The 10677-nt window shown below is 44.2% G+C and overlaps 2 protein-coding genes across 4 annotated transcripts; both read left to right on the top strand.

The window, feature by feature from the left end:
- Window positions 1-2667: 2667 nt before the first annotated feature.
- LOC123040256 (non-specific lipid transfer protein GPI-anchored 23-like) lies at window positions 2668-3855 on the top strand. Of its 2 annotated transcripts, none has more exons than XR_006418107.1 (3): window positions 2668-3289; window positions 3411-3554; window positions 3638-3855. XR_006418107.1 is itself a non-coding variant. In XM_044463149.1 (3 exons), the coding sequence occupies exons 1-2, from the start codon at window positions 2737-2739 to the stop codon at window positions 3464-3466; spliced, it is 609 nt and encodes a 202-aa protein (XP_044319084.1). In that variant the 5' UTR covers window positions 2668-2736; the 3' UTR covers window positions 3467-3479; window positions 3638-3855. The 2 variants fall into 2 exon arrangements, 1 of the variants encoding a protein (XP_044319084.1); XM_044463149.1 differs by having other exon boundaries at window positions 3411-3479.
- A 4104-nt stretch (window positions 3856-7959) lies between these two features.
- On the top strand, window positions 7960-9147 carry LOC123040255 (non-specific lipid transfer protein GPI-anchored 23-like). 2 transcript variants are annotated; one of them, XR_006418106.1, is made up of 3 exons: window positions 7960-8581; window positions 8703-8846; window positions 8930-9147. XR_006418106.1 is itself a non-coding variant. In XM_044463148.1 (3 exons), exons 1-2 carry the CDS (start codon window positions 8029-8031, stop codon window positions 8756-8758), a joined length of 609 nt encoding a protein of 202 aa, XP_044319083.1. In that variant the 5' UTR covers window positions 7961-8028; the 3' UTR covers window positions 8759-8771; window positions 8930-9147. The 2 variants fall into 2 exon arrangements, 1 of the variants encoding a protein (XP_044319083.1); XM_044463148.1 differs by having other exon boundaries at window positions 7961-8581; window positions 8703-8771.
- Window positions 9148-10677: the final 1530 nt, after the last annotated feature.

The following is a 10677-nucleotide window of genomic DNA, read 5'->3' as shown; positions in this document are numbered from 1 at the left end:
CACGCGTAGACAAATATGTGGGAGAGAATTCCTTATTTGCCCCTTAAATTTTGCTTCCCCCTTTGGCCCAAAACTTTTTTCTTCCATTCTTGACACTTAAACTTCATTTTGTTCCACTTTCATCCATTTTTTCATCCGGCTATGTTAAATGGCATGTAGAAAGAGAATTTTGCCCCTGATGGTAATATGTTAGCAAAAAAAAGAAAGGATGGGAACATGAATGGATGAAAGTGTTGCACGTTGGAGAGCCGAGTTCAAATATTCATGTCCACCACCGCCCAACCAGACTTGTTGCAGCTCCATCCGCGAGAGCCCAGCACCAGCCAGCACCCCGCACACAAGTACTCCTACACGACAAGCATGCACGCAGACTCAGCAAGCAAGCACGCAGGCATCACGCAGACTAAAGCGAACACCCTCCTACGCGCGCGAAACACTATTTCGAAACTGCAAAAAAAATTAACGCGCCGCGCAACCGCGCGTCTATTGGAGATGCTCTAAGACATGAATCTTGGACCTATTGGAGGACTACGCATGACATGGCAGAAAAGGATTAAAAAAAGTGAGGAGCCATGGTTAGACCTTCGATGATCAGATCATGCACCTGATCCAGTTCCATCAGTATTATATCAGTATGGCTTTTATATCATTATAGCTATGCCTCTATATTCTGTAATGTGGCTCTGCCAAAGTTTTAAGTATCCAATACCTCTTCTAAAGCAATGCTATGATTATATATTTATGTCCAGTAACTCTAAATCAAAAAAATTGTTCGAGCATAGCGACTATTGGCTTAAAAGGCGAGTTAGTAAATAACTAAATCTTGCCGAAGAAGTCACATGCAAAGTTCAACACACCCAATTTAGGACCTTGATAGTCTGCATACCAATGCTTTTAGTAGGGTGTACTTTAGTCGAGATATTTGCATATGCACATGAAATGAAGCACATGTAATGCAAGCAACAAATTGCACACTTTTTTTGTTAGATATTTGCATATAAAGTTTGATTATAAATAATTTGCAGGATCAACAAAGATCTTAGTAAAAGTCTCTTCACATAACAAGACCAAGCATAGCAGTGTGGAATGTTCCTGGAGCCTTTTGTCTAGACCTTTTGAACTAAGGATAGTAGATGGCAAACTTTGAGATATTTTCTTGAATATATAGTGCTTACTTCGCTATTGTAGTACTAAAAACTCCACTATAAAGCAGTCCAAGAAGCAAGAAATGCACTCGGGCGGGCGGGGGGGGGGGGGGGGGGGGGGGGGGGAGAAGCCTTGAAGCCTTGATCCGTGATTCTTGCCAGCAAGAATTTATGGATGGAAAGAACTTTTATTTTGATTCCCTGACGAAGATTCGACAAAGTTGGAGGAAATGATGGAGTAGCTAAACGAAGAGTTGGTGTTTGGGGCGAATATGCTGTGGGAGATACGGGCGTGGAGGAGACGTACAAAAAAGAACAAAGCCCGACGGGAACGCGGTGGGGAGTACACAAAATGTATTGATTTTTTATAAGATATTATATACATCTTTTATCTCGTGAAGCAACGCACGTGGAACTTACCATGTGTTTAAAACCCAAAGTGTGGCTGGGTGGCAGTGGAAGTGGGATTGTGACCGGATGAGCCATTGACATAGGTGGTAAGATTAGATTGGGGAGACAGAGATCAAGGTTAAGATATTCGGCTGGCTTCTCTGGCGTGGCAGGCTGAGCACGATGGCGACCTTCATTGCAAGACGATCTCCTCTAGTTCTGCTTGTCCTCGGTGCGACATCTCTCTTGAGGACGTGACGTACCTCGCCATCCTCTGCGCATGTGCGGCTCGGTCTGGTCCCTCTTGGGCCTTCGGGCACCTCACTCCATTGACCTCGTCTGGGATACTCAAACGCCGGTTGGTCTCGAGATCAACATTTGACCTACCGTTGCCCTCGTCATCCTCTGGAAGTTTTGGGACTCTAGGAATGCTAGTGTTTTCCGCAACAAGATGCACCCCCCAGCTTGATACTATTCGGAACATCATTTCAGACTTTATGCTTTGAGCCTTTAGATTTAAGGACCCCATAAGTAGGAATGATCCTGTGTCTTGGCGTTGTACCTCTCCTCTCGCTATAATCCTTAATGTAACTTGCCCCCCCCCCCCCCCCCCCACACACACACACCACACACACACACACATGTTTTTTTTATATATGAACAACAAAAATTTGCATGCCCCCTTGTTGCACGGGCAATTAGCTAGTCTGTCTAAGGTTTGCAGTTTTAAGTCATAGAATGTAAGTGCTTGCAGCTTGCTGCTTTCTATTTTCACTTTCGTTAGAATGGTGAAAGGGACCAAGTCCTTGAGAGTTTTGCCTTTGTTCTGCTTTGTTGAACTTGGCCGGCCATGCATGGCACCGACCCGACGTTACATGGGCTCAACTAAACTAACATAATCACCGGTTGAAGGTTTAGATACTACTAACAAACTAAGTACTCACGCACTAACTAAAATAACATAATCACGCACTAACACTCCCGCCTAACAAACCATCAAAAGGTACGTGCGGAGATCAAGGAAACAAGATATGGATCGGCCCCAACAGAAAACATTTCTTATCTCCTTATCCCAACGCATCACATGGAGCATTTCACGTGCATCCACCCTATATATACGTTCACTGATCACAAACCATAAGACATTCGTGGCACCATTCACATCTGGCCAGCAAGCACAAACCAAGAAAGAGACCGACCCATGGCGCACCCCAAGTCCCATCTCGCCTGCTTGTTCCTCGCCCTCGCCCTCGCCGTCCTGACCGCCGCCGCGTCGGAGCCTTTGCTTTCGGCGGCCGTGACAGCCAGGGCGCCCGCTCCCTCCCCCAACGGCGACTTGGTAGCGAAACCATCGGCATGGGGATGGACATGGTGCATCATCCCCTGCTTTTCGTTTATACCAGAGATATTTTGCATACCACCAATATTCTGTCCACGGACGCCGCAACCACCGCCGCCATCACCGCCTCCCCCGCCCCCATTGAAGCCTCAGCCGAAGGAGTGCCGGACGCCGCTGATGGGGCTGATGCCGTGCAAGGATTTCCTCACCAGCAGCACCGCGCCGGAGCCTCCGAACCAGGGCAAGTGCTGCGACGGCCTCAGGTCGCTCGTCCAAGACGCTCCCATCTGCCTTTGCCGCATACTGGAGGGCACCGATCTCGACAAGCTCATGTCGGCGACCGTGGATAGAGAGAAATTCATTCGTACGATGATCATCTGCGACTCGAGTCCGGGTGAATTTGGTTCTTGTGAAGGTAACTTGTTGCTCTCCTCCTCTCTCGGTACTATATATAAACTGTTCTTTATTTTGCGCATTTCTGAGTGTGCTAGCTCGTCTTTAATGTGAATCTTTTTGATGCATGGATCGGAGAGCAGGACCCGTGCCACCGATGACGATGAGGGCCGCACCTACACCTAAAGCTGCTCCATAATCAGGCAGATCAGGTAGCCAGTTTTAATTCCGGATAAATTGATCCAATTTTCTGTGCCCATTTATGCATGCATCGCTGCATCAACTAGGTATATTATTTTTTATTTTAGGGTGACGTATACTTATTTATTTATTTATTGTGCTTTAACTTCTGTTGATCTGCTTTTGGCAGAGCCATCGTCGTCATTCGTAGCAGCATTACAGAAACAAGATGCATGCATGGAAGCTGAAGATGCCATACGTCAAGATCCGTTAGGATCATTCTTAGAAGAGATAGTGCTAGTTCTTAGTTCGATTTAGGGAGAATGTGTAGCTTCATTTGTGAGAAAACAAATTATTTGTCACCGTCCAACTGTTTGTTTCTTTATAAATGTGTGCAACCGTTGTTTACGTCTTCGATGTATATGTGCGCAATTTGGTAATGAAACGCATCACTAGTCTGAAAATGCGTCAAGTCCTTAGTCCTGTAATCCAAGTGCTCGTGTGGTCAGGCCCAACCCAACCCAAAGGCGAACACGAGCACATGGTTTCAGGCCCTCCCGTAGAATGGGGTAAGATGACCGGTGCGCCTCTTGCATGACCTCAGGCCAGCGAAACATGATCGCGTGCCTTGCCGCGACCCTAACCTCTGCCTGGGCGCAAGGAGCCAACTAAATGTTAGGTGCTATACCTGATTGAGGAGTCGGCGGAGCATAAGCCTTGTGCTTCCACATTTTAGCACGTCGATCTCTTGTGGAGCAATTTTTTGAGTTGCATTCTGCTCTAACAAACATTCATATAAGAGTTAAATACACCGGAGGTGCCTAAACTTGTCTTGCACGACCACTTTGGTGCCTAAAGTTACAAAATACATAAAACTAGTGCCTGAACTTGTCTAGTCGTGCAAATACGGTACCTCCTTCCGTATTCGAACATACGCCCTGCCCACGTGAAGTGCCAGCATGGCAGTGGCCCACATGTAAGTGGATACGTGCAGGGAGGAATTATTTTGTAGAAGAATCCTTGTATTTTATTTAAAAAATTATGTAGGAAAGTCCTCAAATACAGTGTATGCTAGAGAGAAATAACATGAAAAGAAATCTCCATGACGGTGTTTAGAACCTGCACCTCCAGGTTACCAGACGTCACCATCTGCCCACGTGGGCAAACTATCTGGTATGTACAAGTAATAGCTAGAAAATTATATAGACCAATTCCACGTGTTCCTTTGCAATTTTTCTGATGCGTAATCCATCAGTTTTAATTTTTTTCTTTTTTCTGAATTCCACTTTTATGGCACACAAATTTCCCATGTAAAAATATAATAATTATCGATATGCAGTTATTGCGTATTTTTATTTATTTATTATCTTTTCATTGTGTACTTTGAAGAGGTAAAATTAACTTTAAAAAAATTATGTGGATTTAAATTTTTCAACAAATATTTAAGATTATTGTGTAAATTTATATATCTTCACTCCGGACCAGAAGGATACATGATTATGGTGTATCTTCATTGTATTTCTGAAGTACAAAATTATCAAAAAAATTGACAGCATTGTATTTTTTGAAATTATTCAATATATATGAAAATTACTGTGTAATAATATTAAATCCTAGAAATGTATCAAAACATGTCAACCGTGTTTGTAGAATTGTAAGGATAATTTTACACAACAATTTTTAATACTCGATGAACATATTCTAAAACATGTTGAACCTGACAAATTTAGAAAACACATTATAAATTTTGAATACATGTGAAACATTTTCCAAAAACATGAAATGCACTAGCGCTTTCTCTTAAGTTTATGGCAGTTGTAACTTTTTCTTGCATTTCTTCTTTCAAAAGGTAAAAAAAATATCAAAGACAAAAAAATAAACACAAACTTGAAAAATAAAAATAAAACTTGTGTGGGCCAAAACGAGTACCATATATAAAAGAATAGCTTGAAGAGGTAGATAGCAGCCAAAGCGGATTCTCGGAGCACGGTGGCCACTGGGCATGTCTTTTTAAGGTTAAAAACTGTCACTTAAAAGTTCAACTTTTTTTCATGCCAGAAATGTATGCATGTGCTTTGACCGTCATTTTTTGTAAGAAATTATGTTACATTGTGCCCTGCAATAAAGACAAAATTCCAGCCAAATAACAAGCAAAATTTTGCATGTATGTATCTTTTGGTATCTCTCACATACAAATGCGAATTTTGATGAAAACTCGCACAATATATTACACTTCTATGAGTGCACGTATAAAAGATTTTGGATTTTTTTTGAGTTGTATAAATCCAATTCTCCGAACTTAAGAGAAACAGGCACAATATGCCCGTGCTCCAAAGTCACCTTTTGCACAACAACACCGTATATATAGTTCGACCTCGTGAAAGTTCACTGTGCATACTTTGACGTGGTGGATGCGTATAATGCAATCTGCGACCGTGAGATCTCAGCATGGATTCTAAATCAAGCAATTTATTTTTATTGTTAGCTTTCATACGTGATTAAACAAAATATGAGGCGATTCCTCACGCGCAGGCTACCCAGCTCCTCCCCTGCTCTCAGCCACTTATATGCGGGCCACCGCCACGCTGTCACGCCATGCCGGCATAGCATACACCCGGATACGGAAGGAGGCACCGTATTTGCACATCCAGACAAGTTCAAGCACTAGTTTTATGTATTTTACAACTTTAGGCACCAAACTGACCGCGCCGAACAAGTTGAGGCACCCCTAGTGTATTTAACTCTTCATATAATCCTCTATAAGGAATATTACCGGCAAAATTTGTTGACTTGAAGGGTCAAAATTCCTGAATATTACCGGAAAAATAAATGCATGTAACATTCATATAATCCTCTCTAAGGAAAATATTTGCTTTTCTGATCAAGTTAACGTGAGAAATGTCTAAGAACAAAATGCAGATTCATAGAACTAGCTAGAAGTCGAAGAAAATCCAGTTAAATGACGGTCATTTACGCGTACGCTGATGCAATACAACATGACACCCACTTTCTAGGCTATTTTCCCCTTCTCTCGCCTAGGCCGCTTCCGCGGGCGGCAGGGAGAAACCATCGCCCTGCTAGCACCCCCTCCCCGCTGCCGCTAGAGAGCACCGTAGGGCGAAGCCTGGCTGGCGTCGGTGCCGGCGGGGTTCCTCTCCCGAGTGGCTGTGCGGCGTAGTGGCGGCGGTTGTGTGGAGTTGGTGGCGAGGCGTGCTGGCGCGTTGGGGGCGACGAGGCGAGGGGCGGGTGGGGCCAGGGGGCGGTGGCGGGTGGCGGCGGCGGTGGCGGGTGGTTGGGACGGTGGGGCGACGGGGCGAGGGAAGGTGGGGCAAGGGGCGGTGAGGGGAGGGGGGGCGACGGGGCGAGGGGAGGTGGGGCTCGGCATTAGTAACAATTTTTTTCAAAACTACTAATGGCGCACGGTGGGTGTGGTGCGCCATTACTATGTCAACTAGTAATGGCGCACTATACCACGGTGCGCCATTAGTAACAAATTTTTTTTCAAAACTATTAATGACGCAGCACACACCAGGTGCGCCATTAGTAATATTACTAATGGCGCACCGACACATGGTGCGCCATTAGTATATAGTAATGGCGCACCACATGTCTGGTGCGCCATTAGTGGCCATATCATCTATAGACCTTTTTCTAGTAGTGGTTGTTCCAAAAAGTCTCCTAGATCCGACTTTATAGTGGCGCTAGCCCCGCCGCTCGTTCCCGATTGGGCGCCCGCCGCCGTTGCCATCGCGATCGGATCGGAGGAGAAGACGGACCAAAACCCTGCGAGAGGGGAGAGGTTTTGTAGCTACAGGGGACTCGCTGGCGTTTGATTGCCAGGGAGGAAGAGTTTGTGCTGGATGGGGACTCGCCGGCGATCAGATCGCCACGAGGAGAGAAACCAACATCTTTGTGTTTCTAACGTCCTAATCCTTAATGTAACTTGCCCTTTTTGAGCAATATATTCAGGTGGAACCCCCCCCCCCCCCCCCACACACACACACACACACCACACACACACATGTTTTTTTTATATATGAACAACAAAAATTTGCATGCCCCCTTGTTGCACGGGCAATTAGCTAGTCTGTCTAAGGTTTGCAGTTTTAAGTCATAGAATGTAAGTGCTTGCAGCTTGCTGCTTTCTATTTTCACTTTCGTTAGAATGGTGAAAGGGACCAAGTCCTTGAGAGTTTTGCCTTTGTTCTGCTTTGTTGAACTTGGCCGGCCATGCATGGCACCGACCCGACGTTACATGGGCTCAACTAAACTAACATAATCACCGGTTGAAGGTTTAGATACTACTAACAAACTAAGTACTCACGCACTAACTAAAATAACATAATCACGCACTAACACTCCCGCCTAACAAACCATCAAAAGGTACGTGCGGAGATCAAGGAAACAAGATATGGATCGGCCCCAACAGAAAACATTTCTTATCTCCTTATCCCAACGCATCACATGGAGCATTTCACGTGCATCCACCCTATATATACGTTCACTGATCACAAACCATAAGACATTCGTGGCACCATTCACATCTGGCCAGCAAGCACAAACCAAGAAAGAGACCGACCCATGGCGCACCCCAAGTCCCATCTCGCCTGCTTGTTCCTCGCCCTCGCCCTCGCCGTCCTGACCGCCGCCGCGTCGGAGCCTTTGCTTTCGGCGGCCGTGACAGCCAGGGCGCCCGCTCCCTCCCCCAACGGCGACTTGGTAGCGAAACCATCGGCATGGGGATGGACATGGTGCATCATCCCCTGCTTTTCGTTTATACCAGAGATATTTTGCATACCACCAATATTCTGTCCACGGACGCCGCAACCACCGCCGCCATCACCGCCTCCCCCGCCCCCATTGAAGCCTCAGCCGAAGGAGTGCCGGACGCCGCTGATGGGGCTGATGCCGTGCAAGGATTTCCTCACCAGCAGCACCGCGCCGGAGCCTCCGAACCAGGGCAAGTGCTGCGACGGCCTCAGGTCGCTCGTCCAAGACGCTCCCATCTGCCTTTGCCGCATACTGGAGGGCACCGATCTCGACAAGCTCATGTCGGCGACCGTGGATAGAGAGAAATTCATTCGTACGATGATCATCTGCGACTCGAGTCCGGGTGAATTTGGTTCTTGTGAAGGTAACTTGTTGCTCTCCTCCTCTCTCGGTACTATATATAAACTGTTCTTTATTTTGCGCATTTCTGAGTGTGCTAGCTCGTCTTTAATGTGAATCTTTTTGATGCATGGATCGGAGAGCAGGACCCGTGCCACCGATGACGATGAGGGCCGCACCTACACCTAAAGCTGCTCCATAATCGGGCAGATCAGGTAGCCAGTTTTATTTCCGGATAAATTGATCCAATTTTCTGTGCCCATTTATGCATGCATCGCTGCATCAACTAGGTATATTATTTTTTATTTTAGGGTGACGTATACTTATTTATTTATTTATTGTGCTTTAACTTCTGTTGATCTGCTTTTGGCAGAGCCATCGTCGTCATTCGTAGCAGCATTACAGAAACAAGATGCATGCATGGAAGCTGAAGATGCCATACGTCAAGATCCGTTAGGATCATTCTTAGAAGAGATAGTGCTAGTTCTTAGTTCGATTTAGGGAGAATGTGTAGCTTCATTTGTGAGAAAACAAATTATTTGTCACCGTCCAACTGTTTGTTTCTTTATAAATGTGTGCAACCGTTGTTTACGTCTTCGATGTATATGTGCGCAATTTGGTAATGAAACGCATCACTAGTCTGAAAATGCGTCAAGTCCTTAGTCCTGTAATCCAAGTGCTCGTGCGGTCAGGCCCAACCCAACCCAAAGGCGAACACGAGCACGTGGTTTCAGGCCCTCCCGTAGAATGGGGTAAGATGACCGGTGCGCCTCTTGCATGACCTCAGGCCAGCAAAACATGATCGCGTGCCTTGCCGCGACCCTAACCTCTGCCTGGGCGCAAGGAGCCAACTAAATGTTAGGTGCTATACCTGATTGAGGAGTCGGCGGAGCATAAGCCTTGTGCTTCCACATTTTAGCACGTCGATCTCTTGTGGAGCAATTTTTTGAGTTGCATTCTGCTCTAACAAACATTCATATAAGAGTTAAATACACCGGAGGTGCCTAAACTTGTCTTGCACGATCACTTTGGTGCCTAAAGTTACAAAATACATAAAACTAGTGCCTGAACTTGTCTAGTCGTGCAAATACGGTACCTCCTTCCGTATTCGAACATACGCCCTGCCCACGTGAAGTGCCAGCATGGCAGTGGCCCACATGTAAGTGGATACGTGCAGGGAGGAATTATTTTGCAGAAGAATCCTTGTATTTTATTTAAAAAATTATGTAGGAAAGTCCTCAAATACAGTGTATGCTAGAGAGAAATAACATGAAAAGAAATCTCCATGACGGTGTTTAGAACCTGCACCTCCAGGTTACCAGACGTCACCATCTGCCCACGTGGGCAAACTATCTGGTATGTACAAGTAATAGCTAGAAAATTATGTAGACCAATTCCACGTGTTCCTTTGCAATTTTTCTGATGCGTAATCCATCAGTTTTAATTTTTTTTCTTTTTTCTGAATTCCACTTTTATGGCACACAAATTTCCCATGTAAAAATATAATAATTATCGATATGCAGTTATTGCGTATTTTTATTTATTTTTTATCTTTTCATTGTGTACTTTGAAGAGGTAAAATTAACTTTAAAAAAATTTATGTGGATTTAAATTTTTCAACAAATATTTAAGATTATTGTGTAAATTTATATATCTTCACTCCGGACCAGAAGGATACATGATTATGGTGTATCTTCATTGTATTTCTGAAGTACAAAATTATCAAAAAAATTGACAGCATTGTATTTTTTGAAATTATTCAATATATATGAAAATTACTGTGTAATAATATTAAATCCTAGAAATGTATCAAAACATGTCAACCGTGTTTGTAGAATTGTAAGGATAATTTTACACAACAATTTTTAATACTCGATGAACATATTCTAAAACATGTTGAACCTGACAAATTTAGAAAACACATTATAAATTTTGAATACATGTGATTCCAAAAACATGAAATGCACTAGCGCTTTCCCTTAAGTTTATGGCAGTTGTAACTTTTTCTTGCATTTCTTCTTTCAAAAGGTAAAAAAAATATCAAAGACAAAAAAATAAACACAAACTTGAAAAATAAAAATAAAACTTGTGTGGGCCAAAACGAGTACCATATATAAAAGA

This window comes from Triticum aestivum, chromosome 2B (assembly GCF_018294505.1).
Source record: "Triticum aestivum cultivar Chinese Spring chromosome 2B, IWGSC CS RefSeq v2.1, whole genome shotgun sequence".
In the NCBI taxonomy this organism is placed as follows: domain Eukaryota; kingdom Viridiplantae; phylum Streptophyta; class Magnoliopsida; order Poales; family Poaceae; genus Triticum; species Triticum aestivum.
The sequence above is the reverse complement of the archived record's forward strand: the minus strand, read 5'-3'. Positions and strand labels throughout refer to the sequence as shown.